This window comes from Contarinia nasturtii, unplaced genomic scaffold (assembly GCF_009176525.2).
Source record: "Contarinia nasturtii isolate CC-2019 unplaced genomic scaffold, AAFC_CNas_1.1 Cnas_scaffold_1037, whole genome shotgun sequence".
In the NCBI taxonomy this organism is placed as follows: Eukaryota; Metazoa; Arthropoda; class Insecta; order Diptera; family Cecidomyiidae; genus Contarinia; species Contarinia nasturtii.
The window spans coordinates 512101-535886 of record NW_022198383.1 but is presented as its reverse complement, the minus strand read 5'-3'; the positions used below and the strand labels follow the sequence as shown (position 1 = coordinate 535886).

At 36.5% G+C, this 23786-nt stretch overlaps 1 protein-coding gene across 1 annotated transcript in view; it reads right to left on the bottom strand.

The window, feature by feature from the left end:
• Window positions 1-95: 95 nt before the first annotated feature.
• The window catches only part of LOC116344420 (serine-rich adhesin for platelets-like), a 43424-nt gene continuing 19733 nt past the window's right edge, over window positions 96-23786 (bottom strand). The window contains exons 3-17 of the mRNA XM_031772947.1: window positions 18967-19030; window positions 18506-18896; window positions 18124-18433; window positions 17863-18048; window positions 17540-17802; window positions 17261-17474; window positions 16764-16860; window positions 16536-16689; window positions 16357-16459; window positions 15389-16263; window positions 6984-15327; window positions 2466-2856; window positions 1765-2160; window positions 1411-1691; window positions 96-1329 (exon numbers count right to left, since the gene is read on the bottom strand). Of these exons, the coding sequence (XP_031628807.1) occupies window positions 1120-1329; window positions 1411-1691; window positions 1765-2160; window positions 2466-2856; window positions 6984-15327; window positions 15389-16263; window positions 16357-16459; window positions 16536-16689; window positions 16764-16860; window positions 17261-17474; window positions 17540-17802; window positions 17863-18048; window positions 18124-18433; window positions 18506-18896; window positions 18967-19030 (12279 nt within the window). The 3' untranslated portion in view covers window positions 96-1119. The remainder of the gene's footprint in view (window positions 1330-1410; window positions 1692-1764; window positions 2161-2465; window positions 2857-6983; window positions 15328-15388; window positions 16264-16356; window positions 16460-16535; window positions 16690-16763; window positions 16861-17260; window positions 17475-17539; window positions 17803-17862; window positions 18049-18123; window positions 18434-18505; window positions 18897-18966; window positions 19031-23786) is intronic.

The following is a 23786-nucleotide window of genomic DNA, read 5'->3' as shown; positions in this document are numbered from 1 at the left end:
TAATAAGGAATTGAAAGATAATGCAAATAAAAAAAACAACAACTATTTTACACTATCAATTTTTTCACATTTATTTTATCTCTTAAAATGCCACATACGATTGGTTCTCTTAACTATTTGTAATTTCATCATTTAAAAAAAATATTAAATATGATACACGCGATCGCGCCTAAATTCATACAATTGTTACTAAATTATTAATAAATTGAGAATTTTTTCTTCCTTCTCTCCGAATAATATTGATATCTAAATGATAGTGATTTTGAAGAAATGAATTTCAGCCTTGTCGTCGGAACCGAGAAAATTTTCCGACATTAAGTTTCATAAGCAGAAAAAAAAACGCAAACCAATTTTTGTTTTATTCGTATACGTTTCAGGTTTTTGTTGACTCCAGAAAGCAATCATTCACAGAAAAAATAATCGCTTTGATTGAAAAAATTTGCGTAAATCTTAAATAACGACCTAATGATATTGCTAACGTCTACTCTCAAATATTTAAATACTTATAAACTAACATTGTATGATTTGTATATATCTCTAATAGAGAGTACAACAGAACGAAGTTGAGATTGGGCTCGTAGAAGTAAATAGTAGAAAAATTAAAATTTAATATTGAAATCTTAAGAACAAGTTTTTTTTTGAAAATGTTAACAACAATGTTTTTCTATCTCTAAATACACACAAGAAAGAACTAGGCGACGAGCAACGTAAAAAAAGGTATATGGATGATATTTCGTTTGATTTTGCATTGCATTTCTTTTCAAATGAGCGAAAAATCGAAAAACACACGAAGACGATATCTTTTAAAAAGTTAACAGATGGCATCAAAGAATTCATGTTCTTTGTGGATTTAAGCTTTGCGCAAATTAATCTTTTAGATAATTGCGAAATGAAAAAAGTGTCCAAGTGTTTTTGTTTAACAAAATTGGAGTTGTTCCTCATTTTAAACATGAAAAGCGAGTCAAATATCATGTAAATCCAATTTTCAGATGGCTCGTAATCTAGTTTTGTCAATTTGTCTTCTTTTATGTGTATATTCGTCTATGACTTAATTCAATTGGAGGATGATGACTGTGTGTTTTGAAACAAATTTGATGCTATATGCACTTTCGATTTCTCTCACTCTTTGCATCCTAACCCAGCCGCCCAATTGCATATACCACCGACGGGATCATAGCTCAGTCCCTTCGGACATGTATATTCCCACCCGACCACGCCTCCAATTTCCATTTTCGCACAGGATATGAATTTTCGACATGATAGTGGATGCGGAAAATTGCCTTGATCTAAGCACTCAATTATACCGGCATCATGTAAAATGACTTTCACCTAAATTTCATTTTATGAAAAAGCGGAAAATGTGTTTAAAAAAAGTCGACATTTTAATTTCCGTTTGAAAAAGATAATTACTTTGGATGTGGATTTGCCAATGATGCTATCTCCATCGTCATAATAATCATATTCGTTCACCGGACGATATGCAATTTTCTTCGGTTTATCTTTCAATGATGCAGATACCTTTGCACTCGGATCGGAGTTCAAATTAATTCGGCTAAATGTTCGAATGACTTTTTCGGTGCGTTTAAAATCCCGCGATGGCCGTGCTTGACTGTCGTGAATTTCACTGTGCGGTAACAGTAGGTCGGGTCCAACAGTCGATGAAAGATGTTGACGCTCCAATGGTTTTATTGCTATTTTTTAATGAGTTTTTATTTCAATTATAATCTTCGTCTAATGACTTTGATGATTTTGTAATATACTCACATCTATTCGGTGGTGAATCAGCTCGTTTCGATATTTGATAATCGGAATCATCGTTATTATATTTAATTGCTCCGGGTGTTGTAATTTTTACATTACGTACCGTTGTGGATGCAACGAATGGTAATGGTGCACGTGAAATTGATGTGATAGCTTCACCCAAACCTTGGCTTATAATTTCGGTGCCCAAATCGATTTGATTACTTTGCGAAAATTTTCGATCAACAATGCTTGGTTCATGCTCTTGATCCGATGAATGACGTGCCGTACCGATGCCAGACACCGAAATCGTTTCTGGTTCAATTGTTGTTGTCTTTGGTGATTTTGTTGTCGATGTATAGGCGTAGCGTCGGCGGAAATATGGATTTTGTGTTCGTCGTAAATTTTCTACAGTTGCAGCTAGAGAAGATGCAAAAAATTCGATTTAAATCGATTTATTCGGTAAATCATTTATTTGAATATATTCATATCGTAAATACGGAAGAAAAATTCCAAAAATAACGATTTCGTGTTAATATCCATATATTAACGGCAGTCAATTTTTCAAAACGTGAGTTTAAAATTCGCATAAATTTGGCGATAAACATTGCAGCAATAATGATTTTATCGAATCAAATTGACCGTTTAATTACCATATTAATGTGCTCACGACGAAAAAAAAATGCACAACGCCAAAGAAGAAAAGAAACATTCGTTCGACTTACCTGATTCGGTTGTTGGGCGAGTTTTTGTTTGTGTCACACGTTTCCTTTCGCTTGCGGTGTTCGTTACCGTTCCAGCAGCGTCAACAGAAACTGGTGCTGATGATGGGCGCCCAAACTTTCTGCGTTGAAGAATTTTGTTAACGATCGTATCGTTGTTTCGATTTGCAACCGTTGAAGCGATTGCAGCGACTGTTGTGTGCGATGTTGTGGGGATATAAGTTGGTCGCGATCTTCTTCGCACGTATGGATTGTTATTGTTCAAGCTCTTGCGCGTTGTAACCGAAAACGATGATTCAGTCGTGTCGGTGATATCATTTGATTGCGTTGGTTTCGATTTTTTCGACACTGTGATCGTTGGACGACGGAATCCTGGACGATATTGTGGACGAACCTATAAAAAAAGAACAAAAATAACAACAGTTTTTGTGGTGCTTTTGCTGATTTTTCAAGTGTTTTCCCATTAAATTTGTGCTACACAATTTTTTTTTTTTCATTCAAATATTTTTGTTACTCAATAAAGAATTTCTGCTTTGTTTTGTGTGTGTTTTTTTGCGTTCTTTTTCTAAAATTGTTTTCACGAATGGCGTTTTAGTCTACTTGATTGCTAGTTCGTTTTTTTTAGCGACGATGATTTCATACCACCCCATTTGTTAGTTAGAGGAATTTTGAATTGAGTTAAATGACATCGACACAATGTGAATCAAATTGACTAATTTTTGTTAATTGTGCGATATTAAATTATGAATTCAAAACAAACATTAATTAGAGAAGAAAAGCTTAAAATATTAAATCGATAGTAAAACTACAAAAAACTAAACTAAAACTACTACCAAAATGTGGTTGACACTTGTTCTTTCGAAATTTAAAAAACCGCATTTCAAAATCATTTTTGAAAAAGATATTGTGTATTGTCTTTCTTCTAAAAAATTCAAAAGTAAAAGTCTTGAATCTTGCCGTTGTTGCAACGCACTGTGCAAATTGCGTGCCAATATTGGCTTACCGCTCATTTTTGCGCGAAAAAAACGAAACTTCTTGGAATGCTATCAATTAAAATATCGCAGAAAAACCATAATCAACATTTTACTTTCGTTTTCGAATGTTTCACCTTTGTCTGTGTTCATGCCCAATTTTCACATTTCAGGCCACATTTTAGGTTGTCAGTCGTTAAAAAATGTTTTCCATTAAAAGAGAAGGAAATAATAAAAAAAAACAGAATCTGAGAGGGCCATATTCGGTAAAACATGGTGATAATGAAAACATGTCGACTGAGAATGTGGCGTTTAAATTTATACAGGCGTTTTTTATCTGATCTTTTCTGTCCGTTTACATAACGACACGATATCGGATTGTGATCATTCGAAAAGTATTGGAAGATCTGAATTTTTTTAGTGTTTATTTAAATTTCGTTTATTGTTTTGCGTTTAACGTTTGTCCTCGTCATGTCTCATTCTGTAGGCGAATATATTTTGATTTCATATTTGGCCAGCCATTTTTGCATTTAATTAGCGAAACAAAAGATTTCTTTTATAAAACTGATTTAAATTTGAATGTATTAAAACGGAAACTAGTCAGTTTACTATGTCATTCAATGTGATGAATACAAAAGAGTGAAATCTTCTCTCATCAATTAGTCTGACTGGATGGTATTTGAATAAATTATAGGGGGCTTTTTTCTCTATCTCTTCATGTCACTCTCGATGTAAGACAAGCGTATATATTTATATTTTTATAAATCAACTGAAGATTATATAATCCACTTGAAGAGATTCACCTGCTGTCATATCGAATTTGTGGCATTATATCGATATTGAAAATGGTTGCGTGGAATGAAAGCGAATACACGCGGAATGTGATGCTCATCCGTAACCATCTTAAGCGATGTGTATCTTATTTGAAATTGATATGTGAGCTATTTGTTGTTTGTTTTTCGCTTTGGTACGGCTGCGGTAAGGTTTTCAAAAATGTCGTGTATATCGTGTTTTAGCATGTATGCAAATCAAGTAAAATGTCAAGGAGACGAAATCTACACCATCGTTATGATACTATTGATGACATTTTACATATTGCCTGACCAATAAATCATTGTCAACGAATCAAGAAATATCGAAGGTTCGTGATAAATGACAATCTGTCGAAATATCGATTTCCTGCTCTTAAATAAGTGACCAATGACGGTCGAAAGAATCACCATGATCGTTTGGCATTTACAAAATACGAAAAAAAAAACTTTGTCTGAGTAAAAAAGAATTTACATAATGAAACCGAAAGTATCGATATTTGCCGTTTAAGTATGCGCGATAAATGACGACGAACATAGGCAAAAACTTGAAATTGACCAATAATTTATTATGCCGATTTCTCTCTCTCTCGCGCGCCTTGTGATCATCACTTAATTGGAAGATGACCAACCACATGCCGCGCAACACGCATCATGTGCCTATGGACGCACCATATATTTATATCATATATTTCGGTATGCATGGAGCTTTGGGCGATTGACTTTGAGACGGCGCGCACTGACGCCTCAAGTGATATTTTGTAATTTTTGCCACTTTTTTATTACATTCAATTATATTGATAAAAATTGGAATTTATTCAAAATACATCACATTTCAGGAGAGAGAAAAAAAATGTTACGCATTACAAAGTATTTTATTATTATTTTAAATTCAATAAAGTATCAGTTGAACTTTGATATTTGCGTGCTTTTTCATTTTTACATGCCATTTCGTATTTTTTTTTTGTTCTTCTTGTTAAATTTCAGACCAGATCTTTCAAGAGTCTCGACACTCAAAAAAAAAAAAAAAAAAAAAAAAAAATCGGCGCCGCGAAATATTTTGGGCATGACTCAAATGCGATATTTATTTATAGCTTGTATATCCACAGGGAGGAACGCATCGACGAAAATCGTTACCGGCAAAAAAAAAGATGTCATCAAGTTATGCATGTAATGTGTATAACCGGTTCGTTAAATTCGTCCGATTGATGATGGTTACAATGCGTATTTATTAATAACAAAAGAAAGAAGTACGAGTTTTTTGGTTGTTGTTGTTCAAGTTGCGGTTGATATCAAAGGCAAGTATAACGTTTTTTCAAAAATTACTGATGTGTATGTTCAGTTCACCCATAGTCTACAGGAAATTCCTTAGAGGTTTTTATTTATGCATGCCCGAAATAATCAGTGTAAAAATAAAATGCGTTTGACTGAAAAGAGCTTAAATGCTAATAACTACTTCATAAAATATGTTGTTTAACTAAAAATGACTGATAATTTAAAAACATAATCATCGTTTTATAATAATAATAGTTGCTATGCATGTCGACGACAATCAAAATAATGTTTCTGTTCCATACTCTATGGTTAACATCATGAATAATATCGATTTATTGAATGGGATTATCATGTTGATTGTGTCGTCGATTTGAATACCCTTTAAATTGTTATACGCTATCGGCTTCGATGAAGCGTCTCTTTTGGATTGCTCTAATAATAACTAAAACTATATAATTTTACATGGCCAATGAAAATAGCTGCATTTCCGTTGTGTTTACAGTCAAGAATTAGCGCTGTAACATTCCACTACACCAAAAACGTTGTTTTATATTTTACTTCGCGTAATTCAATCGAAATTTGTACATTATGCTAATGTACGGCGCTTATGCAATTATTAGGCAAGAAGAAAGTTTATCAATTTCATGTAATGACACCAAAAACTTAAATTGACTAAAATTTAATGTCGTTAAAAATTCATTAACACCCCGGTAAGAGTGTGTGTTTGACTGAATTTATACTTTGTTGTTCATTATATATATTAGTGCATTTGTATCGGGTGTTATGTACAACATGTTTGTGTGTTTTGATTAGTGAATAAAGTCGAATCGTCTTGATTGGTCATGAATGCGGTCATTTTTGCTGATGAATGTGTTGAATTAAAAAAAAAAAACGAACGTGTCAAATAAAGTCAAAAGAAATAAAAATTCAAATCTACAATATAAAAAAGTCCATCCATTAAGCCCACTTCTCTGTACAGAAACGAGTACAGAGTGAATAATTAATCAAATTCTACCGCCGCACGTCGTCTACATGTTTGTTCGATATGCGGAACTACATCGAAAACCATTCACGAAATATGCATCAAAATTAATTGATAGTATATGAAAATAAATATATACACCAAAAATGTGATCCAAAACCTTGCTACATGAATGCACTACATTCCAATCTAATTTAAATAAAAGACAACAACCGAACAATATGTTTTAAACAACAAAAATGATGATTGATTTTGATTTGTTGAAATTATTAAAATTATTTTGTTTTCATTTAAATAAAACAATGCCCATAATACTCTAAGAATGAGGTGTGGATACAAGACACTTCAAAAAGTGTCGCACCAACGAAATTGAAAAGCATCATTATTATTCTTTCTTTTCTTTTCGTGAAGGAGATGGAGTTGTTTTTTTGTTTGTTTGTATTATCTCAACTCAAATTTTTTTTTGCATTTACGAGTGACTAACCTCAGACTTGTCATCAGTATCGCTACTTGGTGCATTTGATGGTTTTAGTTGTGACAATTTGACTTTTGTTTGGGTTATTTCGCTGCTGTAACTGGTATGTGTGTTAACAACAGGCGAACCGGACAACTCAACTATGTTATCTACAGTGCTGTGTTCAACTACTACATGCGGTGCATCAATAATTTGGCTTACCTTCCCGGAGGAAGCAACCGCACCATCGTATGCATTTGCTTTGGTGAGTTTTGTTGTTGCATTTTGTTTTGTTGACGATAATGGACTTAGAAGCTGAACACTATCCAAATTCGATAGTGAAATGACTAATGGTGTTGCTGAATCGTTTGGTATTGCATTTGATTGTTTGACATTTACAACATGAATATCATTAACCGAATCGGCGGTTGTATCGCCAAATTCATCATTCGCACCGTTTGCAACGACAGTGGTTTGTGCGAATGGTGTATCGGTTGTGGTTTGAGGTATAAATACTGAACTTGGACTACTTTGTAAATTCGAATCGTCAGCTGTCGTTGCATAGACAATATTTAGCCGTTTGCCATTTCGATCCGTTTGAAATAGGCCTTCTAATGGAATGGTCGATGTTTCGACACTGAATATGCTATCGGGCAAGAAGATTTGCCGTGATTTTTTCTCTTTTTTAACCGTTTCGGTGTCATCGTCGTCGATGGCCGGCCGTGCCGTTGTCGTTAAAAATGTGATAAACTCTTTGGCCGTTGGTTTTGTATCATTTTGATGATCGACCAATTTAATCAATGTCACCCGGTTTATTTCGCCAAGCTTATTTACGGTGGGCAAACGTTCAATGATTAAATTTGATGTTTGAGATTTTTGTTTTCCATTCGAACTGCGTTGAATAGTTTGTCTTCGCTGTTGCGAATACACTTCAACAATTCGATTTACTTCGGCCAATTTTTCCACTTTTTTCGAAATCACTGACGCATTCGGATCATCGTGACCAATTTCGTTTGGCGTTTGATTTCGTTTCGATTCTAATGGATTTTCATCGTAGTCAATAGCAAATACATGATGATACGTTGTTGGTTTGATGGTGGTCGGTGTGACCGTTGTTGATTTTGAGTACTTTCGAATTGGTTTGATGGTTGCCGATTCCTGTAAGTTATCTACTAAATTTATTGAATTCATATTATGTTCAGTGGGAATGTTGTTGATATCATCATCATCATCATGATCAGTCGATGATGAAAATTCATCGTCTTTTTCATTTATGGCATTTATGGATGTATAAATGGTTGTGGTGGCTTCAATATTATTATTATTATTATTGTCAGTTAGTGTGTTTGTGTTAGAATCAACAAAATTATCATTATCATCACGTTCGGTGACAATAGTTAATTGTTGTTGATCGTATGATGGGTTTTCTGTGTGTGGCAATTCCAATTCGGAAATTGGTGAATCAGTGAATGTATGTTGATCATCTAGATCGGTGTTAGTATTTAACTGTGATGATTGAATTTGGTGGTGATGGTGATCATGGGTCGTTTTCAAAATTTCACCGTGTTTTTTACTATTTTTATTGAACAAATTACGATTACGAACATTAAGTGCGTTCACATTGATACCATCTAACACTACTGTCGGCTCAGGACTTTGTGTCGGCCGTTTTACAAACGGTCGCAACGATGCCGGATGGATATTACCATCATTATTATTATTATTTACCGTATTCTTTGAAAGACTATTACCGCTATAACCTTTTGGACGGAATTTCAACTGAGGTTGAGCATCGTCATTTTCCTCATTTTGATTTTCTTGACTATCGGTTTCTTCGCTCTGATTTTCATCATTTTCAACATTGTCTTGGAATTGATTTGTGTCATCGTCATTTGGACTTTTGGGCAATTTGAATACTTTTGTATATTTACGAGTGAATGTACGACGTGTAACTGATGAATCTTGTTCATCTTCTAAATTTTCAGTCGTCGATTTTAGACTGAATTTTGGCCGAGCCGAAGTACGACCTCGTATTAATTTCGGTGAATAAATTGGTCGTGGCCGTCTTTCGACCTCACCATCGATTTGATCGACAGACTCTTCAGTTTCTTCTTTTGAATCGAGACTATTCTTAACTTCTTCTTTTCTTTGGATCAATTGTTTGCGGCTTGAACGCAAACCGGGTGGTACAAAAGCTTTCACTCTCTCACGGCTCCTGGCTCCAATAAAGGATTTTCGTTCCGGAGTGGTTTCAACACTTGCCGTCTCTGGCACTTCTTCTGGCGCGGCCGTGGATGATGGTATCTTACGCAACTTCTTTCTGCGTCTTTGAATGTTCAAATTTTTGAGTGCTGCGTTCGACGCATCAGTCCTTTGTACCGTTGGTTTTGCGTCAGCTTGAGCATTTGATTCAACATTTATTTCTGAATTCGACTCAGATTTTTCGGAATTTACTTCCGACTTTGAGTCAACTTCAGATTTGCCTTTGGATTCTGAAACTGTTTTAATGCTTAATTCATATTCTTCCTCCAAATTCGACTTACCCTGTTGATTATCAGTTGAATTTTCCTCATTTGAGCTTTCAGTTGACAATGCTCTTCCAAATTCGTTCAAATATTCAGTATAAACTTCTGTACTTGCAATCAAATCGCTCAAAGTACCCGATTCAATATCATGTGCTTCAAAATCCACTTGTGTGACACCTTCTTCGCCTGCTTCTGTTACACCAAATTCATTTGTATCTTGATTAAATTCAGTTACATTCTCTTCAATGGCAACATCCTCTGGCGCCGGCGTTGTTGTAGTGGTGGTCGTGGTGGTTCTTGCATACAATTTGCGATTCGCTTTTTGCCGTTCTGAAACATTAACTTGCACTTTTGTGCTTTCAATTTCCTTTTCTTCGGCGGGCGTGTCTTCAACAGTTTCAACTGGTTTTGTGCCAAACCGAATTTTTCCACCCGACGCTGTACGGGCCAAGCTTTCTTCTACATTTATCGCTTTGAACGATGTAATCTTTTTCCTTTTGTATGTTGGACGTGATCGTGGTGTCAGTTCATCATTGATTTCTTCATTTACCTGTTCTTGTTCTTGCTCCTGTTTCAATTCATGATTTTCGGACGATTGTTCAGTGGTTGTTAGTCGAGTTCGACCAAATGGTCGTCGAAAACCGCTTGATTTCGTTTGTGAAAATGAATTTAACGCACTTGTTTGCTCTGAACTATCCGAATTTTCTTCGTTAGTTTGAGCTTCTTCGCCATTTTCATTTGCTGTTTCAGTTGTGAGCTTTGTTCTTGAAGGGAATGGACGGCGACGAAGGGCCGGAATTCGGGCGCGTGTATTTTCACTATCATTATTTGTGTTTTCTTCAGCATTTTCGTTGTGATTTTCGCTTTCTTCTACGTTTTTACCTGATTCGACACGTGTTCTGGATGCAAACTGTCGTCGTCGATAATCGGTAATTCGGACGCGGTTACTTCGATTTTCTTTATCTGTATTGAACGCTTCTTCGGCATTCTCATTTTCATCGCGTACATTCTCTTCAAAATTAGTGCTTTCATTTACTCCTTCGACATTTTCAGTCGATGTACGACCTCGTTGGCTGAATGGACGTCTCCGAATAACTGGAAATGAAATTCGAGTTCGTTGACGTTGATTTTCATTTTTGGTATTCACATTTTCTTCGGCATTTTCATTGTCATTGTTCAAGTTTCCTTCGATGGTTTCACCATCATTTTCGGTTATCACCTCAGCCGATTGAGTGGATGTTTGCGCTCTTTGGCCGTATGGGCGCTTCCGAACAATTGGAAATCGAACGCGAATATTTTGACTTTGATTTTCAACGTCACCTTCATTACCATTCACGCTTTCATTCGCATTTTCATCATTGCCTACCGTTGATTCAGTGGTCGATCTTGCTCTTTGGTAATTTGGTCGGCGTTGAGCATCGAATCGATTTCTTTGCACATTCACTTGACCATCATTTTCCTCACTCACATTTGTGCTTTGCCGAATCGAATTTACCTCATGACTGACACCATCTTCAACATTCTCTTGTTCAATATTTGCTTCTGGTCCGGCGGTGCTTGTTGAAAATCTTCGCCGCGCAAATGGTAGACGTTGACGTGTTGTATCAGTTTGATGAATTTCTTCGGAAGCATTTTCTACATTTTCCGATTCATTATCATTCAAATTGGATGCTTCGGTAGTCGTAAAACGTCTTCTTGAAAATCGAACACGTTGACGTGATTTAAAAGTGTTCTCTTGTTTCTCCTGATTTTCTTGTTGATTCTCTTCAACATTTTCTGATTGAATATTTTCCTCTAAATTTGATGCTTCAGTGGTGGTGGTAGAGAAACGTGTTCTTGAAAATTGAACGCGTTGACGTGATGTCAAAGTGTTTCCATGCTTTTCTTGACCTTCTTGTTGATTCAATTCAACGTGTTCATCATTTTCATTCAATTCAGACGCTTCAGTCGTTGTGGATTTGAATCGTCGACCAGCTAATGGTCGTCGTTGTCGTGTAATTTGAATGCCAGCATTTTGTTCGCTTTGCTCATTTTCCGAATGTGAAACATTTTCATCGACTGTAGCTTCCGTGCTTGTTGGTCTGCCTTGAATACGGCGACGTCTTGGCTCAAAGTTCGTATTTTTATGTTCAGTTTCTGTATTTTCCGCATTAATAGCCGTTTGAGCACGAACTCTGCCGCGGAAAATTTTACGACGTCGTTCATCATTCCTTATCACATCGACATTGTCTGAATGTTCATTTCCACTTTCGCTAATTGTTTGAATTACAGCCGAATTACTTTCAATTACTCTCTGTCTATTTGCTGGTCGTCGTCTAATTACCACATTTCGTTGTGATTGATTCACTTCAGTTGTACTACTTGACTCGGTACTTTGCACAGTTTCCGTGCTACTGATTGGAATTTCATCGGAAGAATTTTCGCTAACCGGTGGTAGCAAATCCTCGCTGGGAAGATTGAAAATGGTTTGCTCAACTGAGCTTTCGGTTATTTCAGCCGAATTGATATTCAAATTGAATTTAATTTCACCAGCTTCAGTAACAATTTCAACATTCGCTAACGATGAACTTTCATTTGATTTTTCACTCGGTAACAGTTCGACACTTGCCTCATCGCTCTCCAATCGAGTGCTTTCGGTGGAACCGATCTCTGAGGTTAATTCAATATCTAAATTGTTAATAGCATTTGCCAAATTATTTGGACTTTCTGAGCTAAAGCCACTTGTTTCTGTGGTTGGGAATGCAGCCAATGGGACTGCAGTCGAGAAGACAACATTTTCTTCATTTTCAATTTCTTTTCGTTTCGAATAACGGCTAATTGTATTTGCTGAACCTCTTACACGTCCCCGATATACCTGTTGACGTGTTCTTGCCGTTGAGCTTGCAACCCCATCATTTGGCACCGAATTTTCTTCGGTAGTGGTTGAAGTGAAACGTCTTCTTGATTGCAAGCGGCGTCGTTCATTTTCTGTGGATGAACTGATCTCAACTGGTGCTTCAGTTGTTCGTCTGTATGCAGGTCTTCTTCTTTGACTGACCGTATTTCGACTTACTGTTGGCAACGAAGTGCTTTCATTAATTGCCTCCTCAGTACTTGAGCGATTTTCTTCGGTGGAAAATTGAATATTTTCAGTCGAACTTCCCAATGAATTTACCGTCAATTCAATATCCAATGAATTTGCTGCATTGACCCCATTTGTTGTCGTCTCGAGGTTTTCTTCATCGACGGTAGTGGCTTCAACGGCAAGTGGTACTTTGGTACTTACGTCATCATTCAAAGCGCCTATTGCATTTGCAAATTTCAACAAGTTCTCACCATTTTCGAAACCCACTCTCGGTGATGTTGTAGTCGTTTCGGTTGCCAATGAAATTTCAGTTGATTTAAAACTGTCGATAATTCCTTGAATTTCTTCAACTTTTTGTCTGAATAAACGACTCGTTCCATATTGTTCCTCTTCGCTTGTACTTTCTTCAATTGCTTCTAAAATATGCGAAGTCTGATCTTCATTATTGCCAATTAAAGTATTCAATGACTCAGTTGTGACTGGTAATTCGTTATTTTGAGGCGTGAGATTGACATTGAGTTTACCATCGACCTTTTCATTTAAATCAACATTCGCATTTGGTATGAATTTTGCATTCAAATCCATATTTAATGCATTGAAATCAATGGGTGGGGTTTTTGTCGAATATCGACGTGGATGTAAGAAAATGATTGGTGAATCACCACCATCAGCCACTGATTTTTGACCAAATTGTTTTTTACGTTTTTCCACGGCATTCAAGCGATTTTTAAATGATGTATCGAGATTGATTTTACGAGCCAATGGCACAACCGTTGGTTGTGCATCAGACTCTGTAACATCAGCAACAGTATCCACAAATGGTACATTATTACTTTGTTCAACAACTGAATCTTCTTTGCTCGAAACGCGAGTGCGACCTCTCAATGAACTGAACCGATTGACAACTCGTGTTCTTGCAGTTCGAGGTGTTACTGATTGCACTTCTTGTTCAATAATTTCTTCGGGTCTTTCGTCATCAGGAATAACTTCAGGCGTCGGTTTAGTTGTCCGACGTCTTGAATTCCGTGATCGATACGTTTGTTGCGACGAACTTTGCTTACGATTAAGATCGATGGAAGTCAATGAACTGAAGTCACTGCCCAATTGATCTGGTCGATAGACACGATCACCTTGATCAGGATTGTGTGCAATCGCTGGCAAGCCGTTCGATGTCTCTTGTAATAAATCACTCAATTTCGGTCGAAACCGACGAAGTGCCGGGTTTTGTCGAATAACATTTGTTCGATCATCATATTCGGGCTTATATTCATTTTCATCATTCGTTTCGATTTCAGTATGTGTTTGTTGCACATTTTGGCGTGCAATATTATAAGTAACATGACGAACACTGTCGTCGTCTAAAATCGGATTCGTTGGATTTTGTTCGGCATTCAAATGTCGAGCCGTCGGACGTGTACGAATGCGACGATTAACTACCGTACGTCGTGTGGCTAAAATTGATTGTTCGGTTGTTTGTTGCGTATTTACACGAGTTTTGTATCTAAATCGACTATTTGCAGAAGCAGTTGAACTATTTACAATAGAAGAGACAGTGGAAGTGGAAGAAGAAGAAGAAGCTTGAGAAGTATTAGAAGATAGATTATCAAAATCAGATTGAGTAGTGATGTCATTGGTTGTCACAACATTTGTATGTTCATCATTATCATCTGTCGCCTTTGCAATCGAGTAAAGGGTAACATTCAATGCTGCATTTGCATTTGCATCTGCGCCACTTACCTGTATACCATTTAATTCATGTGTGAGTAAATTCTCACCAATGACATAATTGCTGTCATTGTCGTCGTTTTGATTGCTTGCGACACTCACCTTGTTTGAGTCATTCGTTTGCGAAGCATGTTCGACATTCGGTGACGGTAATTCGGTGGTTGTGCTGGTGGTGGTGGTTGTTGTGGGACGCGTACGTTTTGAAAACGAAAATGGTCGTGGACTTGAAATGCCACCACCATACGTTGGCTTAAACATAGACAACGACGACGAACTTTCAATTTGATTACTTTGCGTGGTAGTGTATTCATTTTGATGTTGTTCAAATACAAAAGAACTTGGAGTGACAGTAGGACTAGATGGATTTTCGGTCGGTAAAATAGTCGTTGTCAATTTTGAACCTAACAAATGTTCATCTTGTTCAGTCGTTACGCGACTGTTACTGTCTGAATTTTTGGACGATTGGGAATACTTTGTATTGATTAAATCGGGTTGATTAGTCTGTGGGGTTAGTAGAATGTTGTCAGTCTTTTTGTCTTGGCTATTTGTGGTGTCAAATGATTTTTGTGGTATTAAATCGGACAATTGAACCAAACTACCATCGTCTGTAGTTGTGTATACGTTTGAATTGTCAACGGCATTTGGTTGCAATGTACTGACCGTTAGTTCAATGCCTAAATCATTTAATTGGGTTGTGTATTGTGAATCATGTGTGTTTGTGTTATCGTTTGTGTTAATGTTGGTGGTCAATTTGTATGTTGTTGTTTGTGGTGGTGTTGTTGTCGTGCTAGGATTAGGATTGTCATATGACGATGATGATGTTTGTGGTGTGGTGGAATATTGTTCTGTTTGTATTGTAGTTGTACGGCGATTTAAACTGCCATAAAATCGTGTTGATGTTTCAGGTGTGTTTGTAAAATGATTATTTACGCTTTCTACCGTTGTTGATGATGCTGTTGTTGTTGGTGATGAATATCGATTGGCACCCAATTTCTCGTCATCCTGTTCAATGATGCTGATTTGAGTGGTTGTTGGACGCTTTCGGCTCACCGCTTTGTATCTAAGAATTCAATCATTTAAATAAGTACTCGTTTTAAAAGATCAACAAAAACAAATCTTACTTTGTTTCTGGAACGGGAGTTTCGCTTTCAATTTCATCCGAAATGTAGTGTTGTTTGGTGGGTCGAATCCGCTGAATGTTAACATAATGCATTTTAGACGTTGTCGTTGGATTTACTGAAACCGACATTACTTCTTCATCTTCATCTTCATCGTCGGCTTCGTCATCGCTTTCATTTCCACTCTCCTCATCTTCGACCGGTGCGGCGGTGCTTGATGGCCTGGCTCGTTGAATGTTTACATAATTATAAACTGGTTGATGTGTTGTTGGACCGTTGTCATCCTCTTCAAAAGCTTCACCATTCGATGATTGTGTAACCGAAAATCGGTTATTATTTTCATTTTCTTCGTCCTCAGACTCTTGTTGTGATTTTGGCGCTTGCGTGCGTGTAATTGTTGTGTATTGTGGTCTTTCACGCATCAAACCGCCACCTTCAACTTCTGGTAATTTATCAAGTCCATCGTTTTGTGGTCGCGGTCGACTATTTCGAATAACTGACGAATAGCGATTTTCTTTATTTTGTCGTTGCACCAACGGTTCAACATCACCATTCGATTGTGTGCTGCCAAAGACTTTCTGTGAACGAAGGTTGCCTCGTTTCGTTCCAAGAACTTTATTATATGATTGTGATTGGCTAATTGGTGAAACGGTAGTGGTGGTCGTTTTACCACCGGTACCAACAATGGCCGAGTTTTCGTTTAGATTTAATCGCATTTGTAATTGTTTTTCCAGTTCATCGAGACCACCCACTTTTTTAATAAGTGTTATCAATTCCTTAATCACCTCTGGATCTTCTTCTTCTAGTGCATGCTCGAGTTTTGTGTTAACCGATGTTTTCACATCTACCGGTTCGTCTTCTTCTTCATCATATTCCTCCTACACGAATAAAATAAAAATGAAAATCAATATTCACTTTTACAGAAGTGAAATAGAAACAAACTTTTCCCATCAATTAAAATCGACACTTACCTCTTCTTCTTCCTCCGATTGCGCTGGTGTTGTTGTTGAAGGTCTTCCGATAATAATACTCTTTGCCGTCGATGATTTTTTTGTTGTACTTTCCGTTGTTGCACTACATTTATTGGTTGGCAGAAATAATTAGCGTTAACGTTGCGTATCGCAAAAGTAAACCAAGTGAAAACAATTACCTTTGAGTTGTAGTTTTCGGTTTTTCGCATATAACATTACGCGCATAATCGCATGAATCGGTGAGCTTATTGAATATCAAACCAGATGGACAAGTGAAGTGATGTGCAACAATGCCCAAATTTGATGGCCCACTATCCAAACACCAGAAATATTCTAAATTCAGAAAAAAAAATTAATTTAAATTGACAATGAAAATGATTGCCAATCAATTATTCGTATGTACTCACTTTTACAATCTTGAGGATTGGGGAAGAAACCTTCTTCTTCACATTTAAAATCTGCGCCTGGATTTGGTGTCGTTGGAGGCTCTGGTGTCGTCGTGCGCTGTAGGTAAATAAACTTTTTTGTCAATGTGTTTATATATACGTGTACTTTTGTATGCGAGCAACGACATTTGGTATTTGGAATTTTTGTTTCATACACACATTGTTCAAACTTCATTGAAACAAACACAAAACTATGTCTCGACAACAAAATTTGAGAAACAATTGAAAAATTACAAACTATTGGCGGAAAATTTTGAAGAACGCATGAAAACAATTGTACGAAATGTTGTGTTTAAACACGATGAATTGAAGCAAAAAGTGCTCGAAAAAGATTGTCCGGATTTGAGCGTGATTTTATCGAGATGTAATTGCAATATCAATTATCGAAATGGAAAACATTTACAGGGGAAGCAATTCTAAACAACTGGCATATGTATAGAGCCCACTTAAATTTATACCTTTTTGGAATTTGGACTGGAGTATTCAACAGCTTCTTTTACCACCGGTTTTGGTGTCGGTTTGGTGCGTCTTGCCGTTGGTCGGCGTTGTATTGTTTTTTCCTCATCTTGATCGCTGTTAACATTGTTCGTTTTTGAGTTTGAATTTATACGACTGCGTGAACGGCTTGGCTTCTTACGTTTGGCTGGAGTTATCACGTCATTTTCGCTGCCACTAAAACAATTATTACACAATTGCATCGAGTCAAGGCAACTGAATTTGAATTATAAAATATCTACCTTTCTCTATTGAGCGCCTCTTTGGCAGCCTCGATGATCGGGTATGGTCGACCGTGACACGTGCCACGGAAATCATCGTTATCAATTGACCAAAACATAATACCACCCAATCCATTCGCCACAACATATTCACCTTTCGCTCTTGCGATCGCTTCATCATCATATCCCACCCATAAATTTTCACGAAAAGCATAGGGGCCCATTGCACTCGGGTTCGGTTGCACAACTGTCCATGCATCGTCTTCTTTGATACTTTGGCAAATCTAGTAGAGGACAATCAGTTAAGCACTTTTTAAAGAAAGGGAAATGAATGAATGTCGAACCTCATAGTAAGCCAAATAGCCTTTTTCGCGCGTTGCGTCGCCTTGTGCACCGGGTCCATCTGTTGGCGCGCCCATATCGGTCGATTCTTCATTCAACAACGTATACGATCGGCCGTATGTAGGAATTCCCAAAACTAATTTGCTTGGGTCTGCGCCTTCATTTATATAGAACTTTATTGTGTAATCCTATTGAGAAGAAAACATCATTTTATCAATTCTTATCAAGGCGAAGAAAATGGCCACATTCAATTGAAAACTTACAATGTTTAATTCAGAGTCAAAATTATATTCGGATGCTTTTTCAAGTGCAAATAATGGCGAATGGTGCGCCGTTGAGGGCTCGAACGCACTATGATAGTCATAAGTGAGTAAATTGAACCAATCCAAGTACTTATTAAGCTTTGGAATATCGTAACCCTTTTGTATATATTCAGTACCGGCCGGCACCGCCATTGTAAGAAGCAATCGAGATCTGCCGGTTTTCTCTGATTCGCGATTGAATTCCTCTCTCAATTCCTGCACGAATTTGGCATAATTTTCTTTGTCTCGAGGTTTGCCACCATCGCGGAAACTGCAAAAAGAGAATTGAATGAACTAATTAAAAGAATGAAACTATGAATAAAAAGCTATGGTAAAAAATTACGCTGGATATTCCCAATCGAGGTCCAATCCATCGAAGTGATTTTGTCGCAAAAATTTGACTGCGTTTTTAACGAATTCGCGGCGTCTATCAGGGCTGGCGACCATCGCTGAAAATCGGCTTGAGCCCTCATTCCATCCACCAATGGCGAGTATTGTTTTCAAGTTCTTGTTGTACGTCTTCAAACCGTTAAATTTGGCATATCCACCCTTTTCAATATCTTGATACTTATCGAACGGTTTCAATTGATTATCTTTTGTAAAACCGCCAAAAGCATAAATCAAATGCGTACACAAGTATGGATTTATGTTTTGTGGACTAAATTTGGCTGTTCCCGGTCGGTATATACTCCAATTTGTATAATAACACACAACACGTGCTTCGTTCGATTGACCTGCAACAGAAAATTAAACATTTATTAGACATTAACGTTAGATAGATCAACACCAGTCCGTCAAACATACTTTGCTCAATCGAGGCAGCCAAACTCAGCAGCAGCAGAATCCATGAAAATGCTTCTCGCCTTATCTGTAACAAAGAATCAAGAATTCGAAATGAAACAAAGAAAACAATGTAAGCGTGCGCGCGAAACTACATGAGTGACATACACCTATTTTACATGAAATCAAATCAGTTTCCATTTGAATGCGAAAACAAATCAGTTTGCGTTTTGGATGTGTGTAAAATTGATTTAAATGGTTTTTTTTTGGTGTGGTAGGCGCTTTTTTCTCTCTTTTAATTGAATGTTAAATTATTGTATTTCAAGTTGATTTGTTATGCGCGTGCGCGTCTATAGTCTCCATTAATAGAGCGCAACGAAAGCCCATAACCGAAATTGTGCGCAAAAGCATTAAACAGACCATAAATAATTCGTTTACACAGTGCTTTTGTTAGATAGATATCGTTTACGATTTTCGGATTTCATTCAAGATTTGAGCCGATCTTTTTTTTATTTGACGATAATTCGCCACAGCATTCGCATAAACTGTTCAACAACAACAACATATTTCATTTGTTCGTTCCCAAGCGCTTTTGTTTTCATTTAATTTGTATCGTGTATTGGATGTGCGTTGTGCACGCAAAACACATACACTTTGTTTTCACTGTTATTATTTCTTTTTATTTCAATATATCTTAAGATTATCGAGTGAATGAATCATACATCGAAATAAAATATGTGTACAGTCATTTCAATGAAGAGAGAAATAGAGAGCTTACATTGAAAGAAAAATGGAAGTGAAACAAACTACGCAGAAATGCGTATGCGCATTTCACCATCGATACTACAAACAATAATCAAACACAAAATTGAAACATAAAATACACGCTACGATGCATGAGTCGAAATGTGGTACGAAGAACGCGTTAAGTGCACCAAAATGCTTTTATTTAATGATTGCAGCGCAATGGATTCGAAATAGATGTTGTGGTTTAGTCAGCGTTGAATGCTTTGAATTTGTCGTTTTTGATTTGAATTTCCTCACTTAAATATTCATTAAAATCTCTTGAATGAAAGAAAAAAATATAATAATCCAACCAACAACATAGACATCAATTGCGTATGGCTTTGTGTGTCGAATACACACACAGACAAAACATCGAAATTTTCACACGCTAGAAGTTTCTAAATAAAAATGGTAAAATATATTATGCACTTGGATAAAGTTGAGTAATATTGGATAAAAGCCAGAGACTGAGTACGAAAAAAACGAGATTTTAGCATATTATGCGAATGAAACAGAAAAAAACGGCAACTATACGAAAAAAAAAAATAACAATAACACCATAATTGATCTACGAAATCGTACGTTTGTGTCCTAAATTTTCTCGTGGCGGCGGCGGTGGCGATGGCGGATTTCGTATATTTGTATCACGCTTTTTGCTTCATCTCAAATTTCAAGACCCCTTTTTTTCTATTTTGCACGTTTTCATTCCAGCATAATTACATCGCCAGTCGACATCGCCAATGAGACATCGAGAAGGAGACAGAGAGTGAGTAAGAGAAAAATAGATGAAGACAGAAAGAGAGAACAAGAAAGAGTGACTAAATATCTGACTTGTGAACAAACGAAAGCAAAATCTTATGACCATACTAATGTAACATTGCATCGTTTTCAAATGTAGTTCAAATCAGCTTGTTATAGCTGCCAACTATTTTTCCTATGCAAAACGAGTTTCGTTTCTCTGATGCAGAAAAGAGAAGTGTGATCCGACCAAGAAGAAGAAAGAAGTCGCATGTTTTGAATGAGATGAGCCGCCTTTTTGTTCATCATAGAAGATTTTCCTGTTTTTGAATATATACTCGATAGCAGAAAACATTCTGCCACATCTGATTAACACAAACGGCACGAGTCACTTTCGCTTGACGAACGTGTGCTTCATACAACTTATTATATTGAAACACATCATTACGATTTACTTTAAAAAATGATCTTTTTTTCTTCTCTTCATTCAATACACTTTTTTCACCATTAACCTAGCCATTAACAAATAGCCGAGAAAAATGTCAAATCTCATTTTTAAAAAAAACCGAATCTTTCGTGACACAAAAATCCATACAAATTTGATTATCTGGTGATTAAGCCGTGTGACAGCTTGTTTTTCCAAATGTAAAAATGATTAATACTCAACAAATAGAGACACAACTACTTGAAATTAAATACAAAGACCAAATTATGAATGGTTGCGTTATATGCGACCGAATTTTCTTTTGTCTATGCTTGCCCAAAAAAGTTGAATAGATAAAAAAGAGTCTCGACAATTTCATGTTTAAGTAACAACAACGCTTTTGTCCAATTGAAATTAAATTTAATAGCACCGTTATTTGTCATTTATTTTACACGTGACTTTTATAAAATGCAAATGGGATGAAGGAAGTAAAGAAGTCTACATTTGGAGTAGTTTGATATTTTTAAATTCGGTTTTCAAATCGTGTACGAAAGAAAACACGAAACCAACTGATGCATGTAATACTATTTCATAAATTTGATTTTGCCGTTTGACTATGAGCAATGCTATTAGTTTTCGCCTTCATAAAGGTTAAACACATAAAATTCAAAATGAAATCGCACTAATATCCGGAGTATGGTGTACAATGAAGTAGTTAGCTCTCATATAAGTATTTTATTCCCGCGCCAATTGATTCCAATTTATCGATTGTAATCGATTGAAATTGAGTAGAAATACAAGATTTTGTTTTGCGATAATGTCAATTGTGTGTGTGTGTCGCTGTCATCTCACCATTTTGTTTGCGAATCACGAGCAAGACAGAATTACATAAAAAAATATTGCTCTAAAATCGCGCAAACGTGGTTTAATCTGCCGAAAAAATTATGTGGATCGCGCGCACTTACACATAACATTTCCAAAATGCAAGCAATTTTGCTTCTGTTTCGATGAAAGTCACACGACAAGCAAAAATAAACTAGGTTATATAAGACAATTAAATAATATCGGTAGCATAATTCGATTTGTTATCGCTGGCTTTAAATCTGCCGCTCAATTGTGTTTGTTCACTCGTGCTTTTTTTTCGCTGCTGTTTTTGATTTTATATTATATGCTTCTTCTGATTATATGCGCAACAAATCGAATCGAAGTTGAAATTCCATTTATTTCTATTGCATTCATAAATTTGAACTAATTTTACCAATTATTTCCCCTTTTTTTCTTACATTGTTCATTGCTCGAAGTTCAACATCATTTGCAGCTTCTAGCCTAATGCAGATATTGTAAAAGAAAAAGTATCGAATGCGATGCAATCTCAACAAAATGCTTTAATGCGAAAGCAACACACCCGGATCAAATCAAGCAAATTCATTGTTCAAATCGGATGAAAGTCTGGCTGACGAGAATTTATCTGTCGAAGCAACATGACGTACCATTTAAATGACAACCTGTACTTATCGCATCAACAAAGAGGCTTCAAGCGATGCCAAAACTCAAAGGGATTTTGCTGATTTCATTGTTTTAATTATACATTTTCTCTGGCATTGTTGAGCATGCTCTCAACATCAATTAATGAATTCAATGTGTATAATTTATGCATAGCAAAAACTTCATTCCGAATTCCACTCACAAAAAACACATCGCCCGCAAATATAGATATTAAACGGCAAATGAATATATTCACATTAAATTTTTAGATTGATTGGCGCGTTCCGCATTATTTGATGTCAGGATGCATTGATAAAAAAAAACTGGTATCAAATGACCATATCATTTCGAGAGACTCGAGAAGTTTTTCGCTTTTCTTAAGAAAAAGTTGCCGAATCAGTTTCACTCTATCTCTTTCTCGAGTTTTTCTCGCAGTATGCCGCCAATGTGCATTTTATGGCGGGACTTTTTCTTTAAATGAAGAAAAAAAAATTCCTTTTGTTTTCAACATTATTTTTATGACGGCAGCTATAAAGTGAAACAGTCGTTGGCAATTCGTGCCGTTTTGCGAAGGCATAACGACTTGACGACGAAAAAAACGGTATAAGTGACTATTTTTCGTTGTTGTTGTGGATGATGGTAATGCTAAAATAATAAATTAAGATGCAATAGAAAATTGAACGAAAAATCACGGTGAAATAATTGTGTGATCTACTACTTTCACTGATCGTATACAGCTGAAGAACCGGCTAACAGCCAATTGACGACGCTCGGTGTGTTCAATTCAAATTTCGAATCGCGCAAAATCGATACTGATGAAGAGACAAATGCTGACTCAATTCATATTTGAGTAGAAATGCGCGCGCGACAAACCGAATAGCGAAAGTACTGTGGTTGGAAGCGAATGGCTCATCGCTGAACTTGCATAACGTCATTAGAGACATCGTGCAAAATCGTTGTCTTTGTTTTCGTCTTCTTATTCGTAGGCGATCACTAATGCGATCTAGGTTTAGAATTGACGCCATGCAATTTGTCCAATTGCCAATAAATCGCACCAAGTCAACGGCAATGCCTTTATTTTCTCTTCAATTGCACGGGGCGGCACAGGAATAGATCTTCGTTGTTTTCACTTCAGTCAATTTCGGATCGATTATGCATCACATCGTGATTATTTTCGAATGATATAACGAATGTGCTAAAAGTCGATCGGGACCATTTTTCGAAATAATGTGTATGTGTGCTCTAGGTCTTCATCGAATGGCGATGTGAATAATGATTACGTGCGAAATCGTTATTCAATCATCGCACGTTTTGACGTGCGTTTTCCAATCAAAACCACACATTTTATTTGATCAAAGATCACCTTCGACCTTGGATGCTTCAAGCCATTTTCTTTTCTATCTATTCCGTC